General features: G+C 40.3%; 1 protein-coding gene across 3 annotated transcripts; it reads left to right on the plus strand.

Annotated features, from left to right (window-relative positions):
* Positions 1-3,374: 3,374 nt before the first annotated feature.
* Positions 3,375-16,883, plus strand: LOC107790962 (uncharacterized). 3 transcript variants are annotated; one of them, XM_016612933.2, is made up of 16 exons: positions 3,375-3,571; positions 4,571-4,937; positions 5,015-5,240; positions 5,316-5,561; positions 5,664-5,779; positions 6,670-6,768; positions 6,860-6,947; positions 7,266-7,495; positions 8,874-9,058; positions 9,216-9,415; positions 13,262-13,594; positions 13,709-13,810; positions 14,550-14,847; positions 15,624-15,772; positions 15,863-16,147; positions 16,464-16,883. In XM_016612933.2, exons 2-16 carry the CDS (start codon positions 4,645-4,647, stop codon positions 16,671-16,673), a joined length of 3,060 nt encoding a protein of 1,019 aa, XP_016468419.2. In that variant the 5' UTR covers positions 3,375-3,571; positions 4,571-4,644; the 3' UTR covers positions 16,674-16,883. The 3 variants fall into 3 exon arrangements, with proteins under 3 accessions (XP_016468419.2, XP_075096045.1, XP_016468420.2); XM_075239944.1 differs by lacking the exon at positions 3,375-3,571 and adding an exon at positions 3,575-3,723; XM_016612934.2 differs by lacking the exon at positions 3,375-3,571 and adding an exon at positions 3,576-4,494.
* The last annotated feature ends 253 nt before the right edge of the window (positions 16,884-17,136 follow it).

The raw sequence follows: 17,136 nt of genomic DNA on the forward strand, positions 1-17,136 counted from the left end.
TCGCCTAACTGAACCCAAGCTAAGCTCACAAGTCGACACATGAGGCCCCTAAGAAAGGTGCTTCAAGTATCCAATCGGCACGGAGATCTTCATCCATCATTTCGATAGCCCGCAGGGCATAACCATCCCTCATGTCAAGCCTCCAGTGCCCGTTTGGTGCCCAACGCTGGCCCTAAGGCGTTGCGCCGTCCATAGAGTTCCCAAACTCGTATGGATACCTTAGACACTCCTTTGAGATGTCCAGGCAGGCCCTTGAGGTTCTCCCCCAAGGTAGCTCACTTGGTGCGGCTTGATGGCAGCGTGCACGGGGGAGGCTGGTTGAGCTTCAACACCTATACCCCCCTTATATATGCTTAAAATTAAAAAGCCCAAGATTCAGTAATCGTCTAGTTCTGGTCAGAGAATCAGAATGGCCTTCCTTCGCGTATATATAAGGGCATACTAGGAACAAGGCCTACGCCCGAGATCTCTAGATTCTCACTAAGTTCTCTTGGCACACTTAGGACATGCAACACAACATATCTTGATGGTTGTTGCCTCATACATAGTCCCTCTGCCGGATGTTCCTTCATAATACTTTGTCAGCACACGTCGCCTACGCGACTGACATTCGTCCTGGCACACAGTAGCGCGCAGAACTCATGGATGACATGACCCTCAAATTGTAGGGTGTGACATCCTCCCACACTCAATCTGTCATCGTCTCCGATGATACAACCATGCCCACGACAACCTGAAGTCTGCCCCCTCAGGGATGTGCACTGGCTCCCTTAATCCTTGTGGGTCGGACTTCCTCAAAGTCCAGCTCAAAATGGAGTCGTGCCCTTTGCACTTCTCCTCCCAAGTATCTTCTAAGCGTGCCTTCTGCACTACACCTCCTATCGGTGTTCGCTTGGAAAGTGCCTCCGCACTTGCACCCTCTGGTGTCTAACTTTGTGGCGACCCACACTAGTCGACCACACCATGACCTCACGGCCTTCATCAATCCGAAGTTCTTCCCTCAATGGAAAAGCACCTCAGTGTGCTTAGGCGTAGCTCACGCAGTTCAGCAACTCGCGTAGCCCTTTACTCGCCCTCATTGCCTTAGAAAGTTTAGCTCACTTCAAGACTCACAATTCTGTACCAGCGCCTTTGCATAGGCGGATCCTCCCACACTCAATGTGGAGGATACTTCTCAATGTACCTGTCCCCTATTGGCAACCATCTCGCTCTTTGGGACGTACCCTCGGTGAGTATTGCATTCTCAAAGTTATAGCTTCGCCGCATTCAAGAACAAAGCTCTTTGTTTTCCAACTGTCACTTCCTCAGCAAGTACCCAAGGCTCCCGGTAGTACCTCTATACTCGCCCTATAGACAAGAACCCTCTTGGTTCTGCTAGCACGACTTCCCGGTTCGGTGTGCCTCGCACGTGGCCCCATCTCAATGGTCCCCGATCATTTGGCGTACCCCTTTCTAGAACGACACCTTCTAACTTGGAATCCCACTCAATTCTGGAGCTTTGCTATTTCCTTCGATTTCGTCTCCCCACCTTAGCAATTCAGCACAATGCCTCTCCATCAAATGGTTCGACTCTTTTTCACAATCTTGGTGGCTGACTCCACCCCATTGTAACACTCATGTACTCCCGCTAAGAAGCCCGGCATAGGTCCTTCTTTGCGGTTGTCAAGGGACTCTCCTGCCATTCATCGCAACCCTTGAGATGGCTAGGTACATCTCAATTCCCTTAGGAAGTCCATAAGTCTAACCCGCAGGAAAGACACTCAAACTGATGTGCTTCTCGCATCCTTGGCAGGATCTCTTCACGATCATGCCCTTTGTTTATAGTCCATGGCTCACCCTCTTGGTAATATGGCTGCACGACCGGGCAAACATGTCCTTTTCTTGACCACCCGACTCATCGGCATATCATCTCATTCAACTGGAGCACAGACTTACAAAAGAAACTGGGGTTGTCCATTTCCTTCGTCAAGCGGCCAACAACTCCAACTTGCTGCTTAACATGAACAAAACGCCTCAACCTGACGAGCCCCCAAATGCTACTGAACCCTCATGGTTCAAACGGTATTCAACCCGTGCAAGGAACACTCTCAGTCCGTTCGACATTCCTTACCATGCCTTGCTTAGCAAAGCTGCTAACCAACTGTTGACAAAGTTTCTGACACACTGCCGGATCATCACAATCATGACAATTGAGCTTCTACTAACCGTCTGTCCCTTCTTGTGGAACTATCCCAACAACATCGCACAATGGCTCTCTTTGCAAACCAACTGTGCCTATATAACATCCCTCTGAAAACAGCACCCTCTGCATGGAAGACATCCCTTACGGTATCTCAATCAAACTAGGATGCCCCAAAATCACCTCCCAAGACACAGACGATGGCGGAAACAACGACTGTGACATGGTCTGATTCTGTAGGTTGATGTTCATGGCTGACAATGCACATTCTAGCCATAACTCACGCAACCCATCCCCTCTTTTTAGACCAGTAGTATCGGGTTCTCGATCTCTGGTGGCATATGAACATCAATCTCTGCTTTGATATGATCTCCACACTGACATCCAAAATGCACTCGCCATCTCACTTCTGCTTAGATATCATTTGTAGCCTGCGAACCAGAAATCCGGGTAAGGAATTCTATTAACCCGGGAGAAGGTGTTAGACACTCCCGAATTCCGTGGTTCTAGCACGGTCGCTTAATCATTTATACTTGGCTTAAATTATTTAATTATGTGTTTAGAAACTACATGCATTTTTACCTTTACCGCTTTTAATTACATGATTAATTTATTTTTGAAAATTCGTAATTATGTCACGCGAACATGTCCACAATCACGATAATATTTTAAACGGCCCTAAAGGTTTCTCTAGGAATATTTATTATTTTACCTCTACATTATGAATTTAACACAAGAGCCATTTGTTACTAAGTGTCTAACTATGGCTTGCCTCAAATTTCCATTTTTTAAGACCCTAATTATTTAACACTAAAGTACTTGAGAAGTCCCTTCCAAACAACAAGGCTTTATTAAACCATTTATTTTGTATTATACGCAATATATTCCACTTTTAACCCAATAAACTAAACATTTATAGAAAAAAAATATACTCACTAATCCTCTTTATAAACCCTTTAACTTATTTGCAAACTAAACTATCCAAAATAATTGCTTCATAAGTGTCCTAATCATAATCAATACCATCATCATCCAGACAGTAGTTGAAATTAAAATTCAATGCACCCATCTGTTCTTTGGAGGTTGTTTTCAGAAGTCAAAGTAAGGGCGGTTTGACACGACAGTTGGGCGGGGTGGGGGTTGGGGTGGGGGTGGGGGAGGTTATTTGTGTACAGAGGAATATGCTGCAGGTTCCATAATAAAAAACAAAAAAAAAAATACAGAAAAGGTTTCTTGCAGACATCCTCAGATAACATGCTGAGTCAGTTCCTTAATCCAAACATTATGTACAACTACTAAATAATGTCTAATAAATACATACATATATATACATTACACAGACCCAGCTGCTTCTCTCTCTATCTCTATATCCGGTTGTGTTTCTTAATTGAGGTACAATTCTCTCCTTATTTCTATTTCTAGAATTGTGTCTATTTCTCAGTTTTAAATCTATATACAGTTTTTGATAGTTACGTTGATGTTAATGTGAAAGTTATGTATATATTATCAATATTCTTTTTCCAGCGAACCCTAGCTAGTTTTGGGTAAAGAATTTCTGAATTTGTTTTGGGTGTGGCATTTTTTTGAAAATAGGGTTGGATTTGCTTTGAATTCTTTTCCTTTTTTTAGTAAAGATTGAATCTTATTATAGGTGCTATACTTTCTTGATAAATTCTTGGAGGGTGCTACCTTATGACTAGTTCAATTAATGATATACGGAGTAGTTATGTTCTCAATTTATTGAGCTTTTTAGTCCTGTTAGAAGATTTTGCATTTGGGGAAACCTGTAATTATCAAGTGAGTTAATTGTTGACACTTGTATCTAGGTTCAGCTGGGATAAGTGTGAGTTTTTGAGACTGCAGGGCTTTGTTCAAGTATGAAAGGTTGAGGGACTTGTGACTTAGGTCACAGGCCCGAGCCATGCACCATTCGAACTAAGCCTGGTATTTATGTAAAGGATAGATGGGCAAGCCCATTCTACCCGAGTTTCAAAGGCTGCAGTTAGTCCTTAGGGTTGGCCCTAGGCGAATTGCTTAGTCATAAAAAAGTGTGAATTTTAGAGTACTTCTAGTTTTAAGAGAATCTCGAATATGCATTATAAGTCAAGTTACTTACCAATATTGGAATAAATATAAACCCGGATAGAGCTGAATGTATAGAGGATTCATATCAACAATCTAAACTTGTATGGTAATGATGCGTCTTGATTGAGTTGGGCAAGCATTTTGTGGCAGATGATCCTGTCTTCCCCCCTCTCCCCTTTGCTTTATTTCTCGTGACTAATTGATTTGAAATTGGGACAATGTATGGAATTGTAAGTTAAATACATGTTTTGGTCACAATTATTTGGATTTAAAAGCAACATTCAAATTTAGTTCTCTGTTTTGCAGTTAGTCCCTCGGAACTAAAATCTATTGTCAAGAACTTTTTATCAAGAAAAGTGGCGTGAAATCAAGGCTGCTTAATGGGGTCTGATAGGCAGTCTAGTGGTCTTCTTGATACTCTGAACATGGAGACAGTCAGGACAATCTTAACTCACTCATATCCTTACCCACACGAGCATTCACGTCATTTTGTGATTGCAGTGGTTGTGGGATGCTTGTTTTTTATATCATCAGATAACTTGCACTCGCTTATTCAGAAGTTCGATATCAAGTGGTGGTCTATGTATGCCTGTTTGCTCGGGTTCTTTTACTTCTTTTCATCTCCATTTATAGGGAAAACAATTAAACCAAGTTATTCTAATTTCAGTCGCTGGTAAGTCATCTATTTCTCTTTCTGTTATAATAACACATCTGTGAGTAAAATCTAGCTAACTAAAAATGCTTTTGCAGGTACATAGCCTGGATATTATTGGCAGCTATATACCACCTTCCAAGTTTTCAATCTATGGGAGTAGATCTCAGGATGAACCTCTCTTTGTTTCTGACGTTATATGTCTCATCCATTTTGTTTCTTCTTGTTTTCCATCTTATATTTCTCGGGCTTTGGTATCTTGGGCTCGTTGCTCGTGTGGCTGGAAAGAGGCCTGAGATTATGAAAATCTTTCAAAATTGTGCTGTAAGTTTTGAGAATGCATCTTAAGCTAACATAAGGTTACTCCGGTCCTTATCTTATTGCTTCATCATCTTTTAGGTAATAAGTATAGCCTGCTGTGTTTTCTATAGCCACTGTGGGAACCTTGCCATAGTAACGGAAAAGACATTTGACTGGAGGAATTCTATATTGTTTTCGCTGTGGAATAAGCGAGACGGGAACACATGGCTTGCGAAATTCATCCGTATGAATGAATTCAAGGATCAAGTTTGCAAATCTTGGTTTGCCCCAGTTGGTTCTGCTAGTGATTACCCATTCTTGTCCAAATGGGTCATTTATGGAGAGGTATTATCTCTCATAATTTAAGGGTTTTCATACTTTCATGTTGAGAGATGGAGGATCTTATGCTGCTATTTTCCTTTTCACTTTTCAATTTCACCTTTCCAGTTGACTTGCGGCGGCTCATGTGCAGAATCATCAGATGAAATTTCTCCAATCTATTCATTGTGGGCCACTTTTATTGGCCTTTATATGGCAAATTATGTTGTGGAAAGGTCATCAGGGTGAGCAGCTCAATTTTTCGTTCACATGTTAGAACTTCTTTTCTCTTTCCCTGTTATGGTGTGACCTAGTGGTCTATGAAGTGGTCGAGAAGGTCCCAGGTTTAACTCCAGCTGAGGCAAAACACCTGCGATTTCTTGCCATCTGTCCAAGCCTTGGTGGACAGAGTTACACGGTACATGTGTTGGTGGGGATGCCGCTGGTACCCTGTGGAATTAGCTGAGATGTGTGCAAGCTGGCCCGGACACCACGGTTATCAAAATAAATAAGGGGCGTGGGGGTGTGGGTGTTACGACGATTCATAAGGGATTTAGATCTGAGTATAAACCATTTGCGGGTCTCATTCTGAAAAATGTGCTTCTCTTTTGTGCTAGAATCGGTTAGATAATAGATCCCATGCTGGATTATATATGCTGTCAAAATCTACCTTCTTGTCAATTAGTTGATGTTCCATAATGGATGAAGGGATAGCTTGTCATCCACTAGGATTAGCTGCTCTCCCTTATGGGTTATTGTGGATATTCTATCGTCTACAGAGTAAAAACAGTTTTCCTCGAGTCACTGGTAAATGCAATATGTTTTGCTTATGCAAAAATGCAACTGACCTATCTTCCTAATATAATTTATTAAATCCTGGCTAATATGCTTTAAATATTATACCAGGTTGGTTTCTATAAAGCACAGAAGGTTTAACAGCTTATTAAGTATTTTGAAGGCTTAATATAAGCAATTTGTAATTATGACTATAATTTTATCAGTTCTATCAGTTAATTTGCCTGCATGGAGGAGATTGTTAGCAACTTAGCACCATTGCACTAGCAGCCTTATGTAATATTCCAAGGTCTTTTTTGTTAAAAAAAATTCTAACAGATCAATGTGTAATTATCAACAGATGGGCTCTATCACGCCCTTTATCACTCAAGGAGTTTGAGAAATTAAAGAAAAAGCAGATGAAACCAGAGTTTTTGGATATGGTTCCTTGGTATTCAGGGTATGCTATTTACTTGCATCTGTTTCTGACCCCTTCTTCAAAAAAATCCATTAAACTTCCTTATATAACATCATTGTTAACTGGATTACAGGACATCTGCTGATTTATTCAAGACAGTGTTTGACCTCCTGGTCTCAGTAACTGTGTTCGTTGGGCGTTTTGATATGCGCATGATGCAGGTAGGTTATGACGCTCTGACGTCATGCTAAAACATTCAGCCTTCAACGTGAGATTTCTCCTTGTAAAATTTTATAAGATACTTGAATGTGTTGTAAGAACCTCGACTTTTCAAAGGATCAAGGATATGTGTTCCTCCTAATTTTGACAAAGCATTTTCTTACGTTTACAAAGCATGATAAGTATATTTAAAATGGATTTTATATTTCCTATAATGAAATGTGCAGGGAGCAGTGTAGATAATTATTCGCTGAATTTAATGATTGTTTAAGAGGATATAAGTAGATTCACCTTAATATCCTCATCTTTCCTATTGTCAGGCTGCTATGAGCAGGGTTGAAGATGGAGCTAAGCAGGAGGATCTTTTGTATGATCAGTTTAGTGAAGAGGATGGTATCTGGTTTGATTTCATGGCTGATACTGGTGATGGCGGAAACTCTTCCTACACAGTGGCACGCCTTCTTGCTCAACCTTCAATCCAGGTCCAAAATGATGGTTCCATGCTTACACTGCCACGTGGACGCTTGCTTCTTATTGGGGGTGACCTTGCGTAAGCTCAGAGTTTTTATTTTTTTATTTTCATATAACATTAGTGGTTTGTGCACTCTACATGAGTAATTGCATGTAATTTGTTCACAATTTGGCTCATAATAGCACCGCTTTATGAGTTAAAGCAGACTTATTACCAACAGTGACTATGTTTAATTGCCATATCATTTGGCTGGATATAATGTGTCCTCTCTTAGATATCTTCTTAATAGCTGGGATTACAATCTCATGCATTTCTGTGGTTTCCACAAATTCTTCCTCAACTGGTGCTTTCAGGAGCGACTTCTGTTATTTATTATTCGGTCCATTTACCAAGTTGCTGAAAGAACTTTCAACAATAGAGCTATTCAGACATGAAAAATAATTGTTGAAGCTGGTGGCTTGAGCCAGAGGCGGATCCAAGATTTAAATCCTATGGGTTCAATTTTAAGGTTTTTAACATTGAACCCATTATATTTTTAAAATTATGGGTTCATATTTACTATTTTTGCAATTTTAATGAATTTTTACATACAAATTTTTACTCCGCGTGACCGCGTCGAAAGTTATGGGTTCAGTTGAACCCGTGGGTAGTACACTGCATCCGCCTCTGATTTGAGCTTCTAGTGTCAACTAGTTGAACCACCTAATATATATCATGTGTGTTTGTGTGTGTCGATATTGTTATGCTTTCTTGTGTATCATTGCGCTGATGGCCAGCTCGGAAGATTTGTGCTAAAATATTGATATCATCCTCTATCTTGTGTGGCTGTTGTCGCTTGTCAGGTTGATGGACTTCTGTGGTAATGATAAGGTGCTCTGTTGTCTCTGATGATGTTATACAAAGCAAGGTTTATGTGCCTACAAATTGCTAGTCAAATTATTGAGTTCATTTCTTAACTTTAAACCACAATATAAGATACACTTAGCATTTGCAACAAATACATTATTTACCTAGAATGGATTAACAGAACTACATTAACATGTCAATATTTGATGCTTGAAATTCGTTGTGAAGAACAGGCTTAGTGCTGATCCTTATTCTAATATATATAATTCCTTACCTTTTCTCAAAAAGAAATTCATTGTGAAGAAATGTCTGAAAATAAGTAGGCATCATCCTCAATGCTGACACCAAGCCCAGGGCAGCCTTTTGAATGTAATGAGTGATTTAGTGTGGAAATAGTTTTTTTTCCTCTGCATTGAATTCTTAGATGTGCTATCTAATCAAGCTTATGAGAAATTACCAAGCAGGACTTTTCTCTCTATAACATCAGTTCTTTGGCATATCAATTTGGCGGAGATGCATTTTGCTACTCTAAATTTCAGAGCTTAGAACTTGGGAGTATAATAGTGTTCTAACTGTGTTAAGTGATACACATTTTTTGGCTTTCCTGTAGGTATCCGAATCCATCAGCTTTTACATATGAGAAGCGCCTTTTTCGTCCCTTTGAATATGCTCTTCAGCCTCCAGTCTGGTATAGCGAAGACCATATCGCCGTTAACAAGCCCGAATTACCTTCCGGCATAACTGAACTCAGGCAGTATGAGGGACCACAATGTTTCGTCATCCCTGGAAATCATGGTTAGTCTAGTTTCCAGGCCTCTGGTCTTATACTTCTGTCTGTATAGGAGGGTTGTAGAGATCTCTTGATGTTAGATTTAGGTTTCAGTCAAGCAGTGTAGCTCATGTAGGGTCTTATTTTTGTCTTAGTCAAAGTCTTTTTTGTGTACTTTTGCAGACTGGTTTGATGGACTTCAGACTTTCATGAGGTACATTTGTCACAAGAGCTGGTTGGGTGGGTGGTTTATGCCTCAAAAGAAAAGCTATTTTGCCTTGCAGCTTCCCAAAGGGTGGTGGATATTTGGTCTTGATCTTGCTCTCCATTCTGATATTGATGTATACCAGTTCAAGTTCTTCTCAGAGTTAATAAGGGACAAGGTATCTTACTTTTGCTTTCTAGCCATAGTTGTTGTGTTGCATTTTATGAGTTACCTAAGTCACTGGATATGTTCAAATTTGTCCTACTTGTGCAAATGTAGTTCTACTTAACTGGATGTAACATTTTTGTGCAGATATTGACTGTTAATTGTTGCAAAACATCCTGGACCACTAGGCTAAAATGGTAAATGATTATGATTGAAAAAACTTCTTATAGGAGAAGTATGATTTAACATGTGGGGTCTGAAAAAAAGTTATAGTAGATACCTTTGTGCAGATGTTATGGTATCTTGTAAGTGGAATATGTACAGGATTTGGATTCACCACTCTCACCAATGAGTTGAGCCAAAAAAATAAAGCAGTAGTATCTCGATGAATGCAACCTTAGTAGGAGAGGATCTGCTCAATAAAAGCTAATGTAGATGCTTAAGTGTTAATTTGAAGGAGTTGTTATGCTCTAGTGAGACTTGGGAATCGTGCGAAGAGTTTATATTGTCCCCATGAGCTTATAATTTTGTTCTTGTGGTGAGTGGAGTTAGAATTGCGGTAAGATACTCTCAAATTTTTGGACTTCCCCATGAGACTTATGTGGTAATGCATGTAATATACAAGTTAGGCTGGAAGGTTTCAGATTTTGACCTCCAACCAACATTTCGGAAGCCTGTCCCCGTGAAGGATATCCTTTCTGGTAAATTGCTTTTGCTGATAATAAGTAAAAATAGCACTTGCTAGATGTCAGGTGGTGGCTGTGAGTTGAACGATGTTATGGTTTTTCAGTAAACTGTTAATAGGACCTTACTTTTCAAAATTCGGTGGCTAAGACCTAGATTCACTATCTACTCGTAAGGAGGTGTGACAGAGGGTTGTGCAAGGATTGCAAGGTTATCCCAAGTGAGACACTCGCGACCCAACATAGGCTCTTGGTGATGGACGTCGGAATCATGATAAGGAGGAAGAAGAACGTGGTTCGGGGTCGTCCAAGGATTAGGTGGGGTGCCTTGACGAAAGATAAAGCTCAGGAATTAGAGGGGAGGTTGTTGGATATGGGGGCCTAGAGGAGTAGTGGGGACGCGAGCGGTATGTGGAAAATGACGGCGAACTGTATAAGGGAGGATGCGTGAGAGGTGTTAGGGGTCTCGAAGGGTTACTCGGGCGGTCATAGGGGCGACTAGTAGTGGAACGCCGAGGTCTAGGGAAAGGTGGAAGAAAAGAAAGCGGCATATCGGAGGTTAGTGGAGAGTACAAACGAGGAGGAAAGGAGGATGAACATAGATAAATATAAGACAACTAGGAAGGTGGCGAAGTTAGCGGTTACAGAGGCCAAGACTGCAGTGTTTGGTCGCCTGTACGACGAACTAGGGGACAAAGGCGGGGACAAGAAGTTATTCCGGCTGGCCAAGGCGAGAGAGAGGACTACTCGTGATCTTGACAAAGTGAGGTGCATCAAGGACGAGTAAGGCAGAGTGTTGGTAGAAGATGCTCAGATCAAGCGGAGATGGCAGACTTTCATAAATTGCTGAATGACGAAGGGGACAGAGATATTGTGCTAGGGGAATTGGAACACTCTGAGAGTCATCGAGATTTTAGCTACTGTAGGTGCATTATGGTCGAGGAGGTTGTGGGGGCTATGCGTAAGATGCGCAGGGGGCAGAGCAACCGGGCTCGACGAGATTCCGGTAGAATTCTGGAAGTCGGTGGGTAGAGCGGGATTGGAGTGGCTAACTGGACTATTTAATATTATTTTCAGGATGAAAAAGATGCCAGAAGAATGAAGGTGGAGTATGATGATACCGTTGTACAAGAACAAAGGCGATATCTAGAATTGTAACAACTATATGGGTATCAAGTTATTAAGTCATACCATGAAGGTTTGGGAGAGGGTAGTGAAGGTGAAGGTGAGGAGGTCGGTGTCGATATTGGATAACCAGTTTGGGTTCATGCCTGGACGTTCTACTATGAAAGCTATCCATCTTATAAGGAGGTTGGTCGAACTATACAAGAATAGGAAGAAGAATTTGCATATGGTGTTTATTGACCTAGAAAAAGCATATGACAAGGTCCCTAGGAAAGTTCTTTGGAGATGCCTGGAGGTGAAAGGTGTTCCGGTTGCTTATATTAGGGTGATTAAGGACATGTATGATAGGGCTAAGACTTGGGTTAGGACAGTGGAGGACGACTCTGAGCATTTTCCGGTTGTTATGGGTTTACTCCAAGGCTCGGCGCTCAGTTCGTTCTTATTTGGCCTGGCGATGGACGCACTGACACACCATATACAAGGGGAGGTGCCATGATATATGTTATTCGCCGATGATATTGTTCTGATTGATGAGACGCAAGGCGGTGTTAACGAGAGGTTGAAGATTTGGAGACAGACCCTTGAGTCTAAAGGTTTCAAGTTGAGTAGGACTAAGACAGAGTACGTGGAGTGCAAGTTCAACGGCGTTTCGGGAGAAGCGAACATGGGCGTGAGGCTTGAATCGTCATTCCCAAGAAAGAGAGCTTCAAGTACCTAGGGTCGGTTATCCAGGAGGATGGGGAGATTGATGAGGATGTTACGCACTGTATAGGGGTGGGGTGGATGAAATGAAGGCTAGCGTCTGGTGTCTTGTATGACAGGAAGGTGCCCCTGAAACTTAAAGGTAAGTTCTATAGAGCGGTGGTTAGACCGGCCATGATGTATGGTGCTGAATGTGGGCCAGTCAAGAATTCTCATATCCAGAAGATGAAAGTTGCAGAAATGAGGATGTTGAGATGGATGTGCGAGCACACTAGGCTGGATAAGATTAGGAATGAAGATACCCGGGGAAGGTGCGCGTGGCTCCCATAGAAGACAAGATGCGGGAAGTTAGGCTTAGATGGTTCGGGCACGTGCGGAGGAGAAACATGGATGCCCCAGTTAGGAGGTGTGAACGGCTGGCCTTGACGAGTGTGAGTAAAGGTAGAGGGCGGCCAAAGAAATATTGGGGAGAGGTGATCAGGCAAGACCTGGTACGTCTTCAGATTTCTGAGGACATGACCCTTGATAGGAAGTTGTGGAGGGCGAGCATTAAGGTTGTAGGTTAGGAAGTAGGAGGCTAGCGTGTGTTTGTCTTAGGCTGCTAGTGGCTTCGGTTGTGTCCATATTACTTCTTTAGGACTGCAGGTTAGGTCGTAGGAGACTAGTCCGATAGTGTAGTGTCTTAGGGTGCTTGTGGCTCTTGTTGTATCCATATTACTCTATTGTGTCTATAGCACTGTACCATTGTTACTACTTATTGTTATTGCTTTTTCTATTTTCTGGTTATTACGTTGCTGATGTTATCTCTCTTTCTTTTTGCTTACTCTGATATTACTGCGCACTGTCTCTTTTCATCTTTTTTAGCCGAGGGTCTATCGGAAACAACCTCCGGGAAAGGTCTGCGTACACACTACCCTCCCCATACCCCACTTGTGGGATTCCACTGGGTTGTTGTTGTTGTTGTTGTTGTTAATAGGACCTTAATTCTATTAACTTGGAATTTTCAGTTCCAACTCATTTACGTTATTTTTTTTTCTTTTTCAATTCAAGTTTCTTGTTAAACATAGAAAAAATCGTGGTGATTTTACGGTGAATTAATGATCCAATGATTTGATGTTAAAGAATTGGTATGATTCTAATGCTTAGATTTAGATGGCTACAGGTGCTTATGGGATTTGGACCAGTGCACTTCATTTTTTTGTGTAGGCTTTGTATCATTTGAAACCTTTCGTCAAGCATTACGTGTTACTTTCCTGTAAATTTTGTGCATTCACCGTGTCTCCTTTATATCCCCACACATCCCCTTTAAAATGATTTGAAAGGTTTAACCCTTGATTAATGATTTTCAGGTCGGTGAGAATGATTCTGTGATCATTATGACACATGAACCCAGTTGGCTTCTCGATTGGTACTTTAATGTAGTTACTGGAAAGAATGTCTCTCACTTGATACATGACCATTTAAAAGGGAGATGTAGACTTCGAATTGCTGGGGATGTGCATCATTATTTGCGCCATAAATATGTTCCATCGGATAAACCAGCTTATGTCCAATATTTACTTGTTAATGGTTGCGGGGGTGCTTTTTTGCATCCGACACATGTCTTCAGGAATTTCAACAATTTAAATGGAACATCCTATGAGAGCAAAGCTTCTTACCCATCTTTTGAAGATTCAAGCAGGGTATGGAATCAATCTCCTTTATGTTATATAGACTGATTATTTGGTGCTTAAATGAGGCCTATGATATGCTTCACAATCAAAATGAGGCTTTAATATGCTTACAAATATCTGCAGATTGCTTTGGGAAATATATTGAAATTTAGGAAGAAAAATTGGCAGTTTGATTTTATTGGTGGCATCATATACTTCGCATTGGCCTTTTCTATGTTCCCGCAGGTAACTTTCTGTTTGACATTGAATGTATTTCTTATTAGGGTTACTTTGGATCCCCTTGGTACCCCATTTAGGGCCGTTTGATAAAATTAGTAATCTGACAGCTTCAGTTGAAGGTTGTATTGTATTTTCTAAATAATTCATTCTCTTATTTTTGGCTAATGCAAATGTTGTGTTGCATTGTCTGATCATTGTCATTGAAAAATCAGTTGTTTTCTTCTATATATAAAAAACTAAATTATAAAAATTCTAAAGCTTTAATGTATTAGACACTTATTTTTCATTCATGAAAATTTACGATACATTATTTTAAAACATTTACTAAATTAGCCTTTTGAGTGTACAGAGTCATTGTTAGGTTGAGTTTTGACTATCGAATAAGAATTTTGGTTTTTTTAATTAATATTTTCAGGTGTGAGATGTAATTTTAGGGGTTGATGATTTTCAGTTGTATTTATTGTTTTCACTTAAATTTTTTTTTAAGTGCCATTTGACGTATCAAGTGATCTTCTATTTTGTTGTTAAGCACATCAAATTTATGATCATATAATACATTCAGTTTGGACATGTTCAAGTTACAGATCCAGTTAAATGTTGGATGTGAATTATTGAACACTCTCTTTGATTTAGACTTCACACTTCAAGTCTGATTGAGAGTGTCATGGAATCTTGAACTTTCCAACTAAGGTAGAAGAGTTCTAGTGCCTGAATAGATGACTGATCATACTCCATTTGCTTCTAGTGTCAGCTAGATCACATTTTCAAGGATGATACATTTTCGGGTCACTTGAGAACCTTCTTCAGCACAGTGTGGGATACATTTATGTATATGTTCGGAAGCTCATATGTCTCCTTGACTGGCGCAATGCTACTATTAGTAATTGCAATAACCTTTGTGCCATCCAAGGTGTCATGGAAAAAGAAAGTAGTAATTGGGATTCTTCATGTGTCTGCCCACCTGGCCGCAGCTGTGATTCTTATGCTCTTGCTGGAATTAGGCATTGAGACATGTATTCGGCATAAGCTACTTGCAACTTCCGGTAAGATTTTGCATTTTGTCTTCTATTGTGTGATTGTGTGTCTCAAACTAATTTACTTTTATTAGTATACTCTTTATTCAGTTTTTTCTTTCCTTTAACTTCCAGTGACAGTTCTGAACTTAAAGTACAATCTTAAATTCACATGAAATGCACCTTTTGTGTTTAAATAACTATTCTCACCTAATTCTCTTAGAGGTCATCTGGTTTGTGAACAAGTTGTACTGGGATAATAATGTGGGGATGTCCAGTGTAGAATACAAAGATATATTTGGTTTTACACTAGATTAACCTTTATTTTCAATTTTAACATTGGCTTTCTTGAAGACTTTGGAAAAAGAGCATCTTTGTCATTTTTTTTTAATCCTGGAATCCGGGGATTCTTATCCACATTGAGTGTGGTATAAAAATAATACCACAATTGTGGTATAAATAATCCCGGGATTGCTTGTACCCGAATAAAAAGTTTCAACCAAACACGGGATGAATTAATCCCACATTTTATCCTGGGACTATTATCTCGTATCTTTGTAATCAAACGACCCCTTAAGTAATAAGAACTGCCCTTACGCCCTTTGTGACTTTGTCAATTATGATCCATCTTTCCGACTCAGGGCATACCATGAGCTGAGGCTGAGAATTTTTCGTCATTTTAGAATGATACGAGGATCTTGAATCCATCCACCTTTTGACTGAGATTACCTAACTTAGCTCTAATTTCCCGTTTCATGTTTTTTTGCACTTATATCCTTTGCTAACTACTGAATGTTGTAATTCAGGGTATCATACATTATATGAATGGTACCGATATGTGGAGAGCGAGCATTTTCCAGACCCAACAGGCCTTAGGACACGTATAGAACAATGGACATTTGGCCTTTACCCGGCATGTATTAAATATCTCATGTCGGCTTTTGATGTTCCTGAGGTAAGAATATGCTCCATGAGAGTATTGCTTTATGATGACTCAATTGCTTAATTATGTAATATCTGTGTTTAATCTGATGCGTGTTTTCAGGTAATGGCAGTCACCAGAAATACTATCTGCAAAAATGGGATGGGTTTCCTATCTCGAGGGGGTGCTGTAATTTATTATTCGTCCGTCTTCCTTTATTTTTGGGTCTTTTCAACACCCGTGGTTTCTTTGGTTTTCGGAAGCTACCTGTACATTTGCATTAATTGGCTTCATATACATTTCGATGAAGCCTTTTCATCACTCCGTATTGCTAACTACAAGGCATTTACACGGTTTCATATCAACAACAAAGGCGATCTAGAAGTTTTTACTCTTGCAGTTGATAAGGTATTTTGCCACTTTTCTGTGTGAGGATAATAAATGTCAAGATCTCGCTGTCACTGCTTTACTTTGCTGTAGGAATTTGTGGCTGTTAAACATTTAGAATTCACTTTCCTTTTGATAGTAGTTTCGGTGACTTTATGATGAACTGTATCTGCAATGTGGCTGCAAACTGCCCGGTTTACTGAATATTTTAAAGAGTTACTACCTTTATCTGACCCCTCAGGATCCCTGAATTATTCAGGAAAGAAAGAATACATTCCCAGAATTGAACTCGAGCTGTTTACACTTGGTGATTCATCTAATATCTGTCAATTTGTAGGTTCCGAAAGAGTGGAAACTGGATCCTAATTGGGACGGAGAACAAAAACAGCCGCAAGAGCCAAGTTACCTTCGGAAGTTCCCAAGCAAATGGAGAGCAGCTTCCCTTAATCAAGATCCTGTAACTACTGTACGGATTATTGACCAATTTGTGATTGAACGGACTGAAAAACATGATTCAGAATTAACGAACGGGACAGTCAATCAATGACTCGTTGATTACTAACTCATCTAGGGTCATTCTGTACAGATGATGTAGGCTTAAGTGTTTAGATGGTAATTCATTTCAGAAGATCTCTAGATAGAAACAGAATTTGTAAAGAGATCTGATAAAGGTTCATTGAAATCCTAGTTGAAAAAATCTTATCTTTGCTTTGTCATTAGGCACTTAAAATATATACAGTAGTGTATATTAGGCGAATTGGACTACTGTCACATTTCATCTACAGAAATTTATTAGTTGCTTCTGGCTGCTGGAGATAAGAAACCAGCATAAGTGGAACGATGAAAATGAACCTGTATTTTGTCCGAATCTCTCTTTGAGACATGCTTGGTTACGTTGTGCATCAATTGCAAGAGATCTAATAGGGCGTGGTGGTATCGCTGGGATTCCGTCACCCTTAAGTAGAGCTTTGGGGATGAAGAACCTTAGAAAGGGTTTTACCCCTTTAGTG

The sequence above is a fragment of the Nicotiana tabacum genome, chromosome 20 (genome assembly GCF_000715075.1).
Source record: "Nicotiana tabacum cultivar K326 chromosome 20, ASM71507v2, whole genome shotgun sequence".
Taxonomy (NCBI): domain Eukaryota; kingdom Viridiplantae; phylum Streptophyta; class Magnoliopsida; order Solanales; family Solanaceae; genus Nicotiana; species Nicotiana tabacum.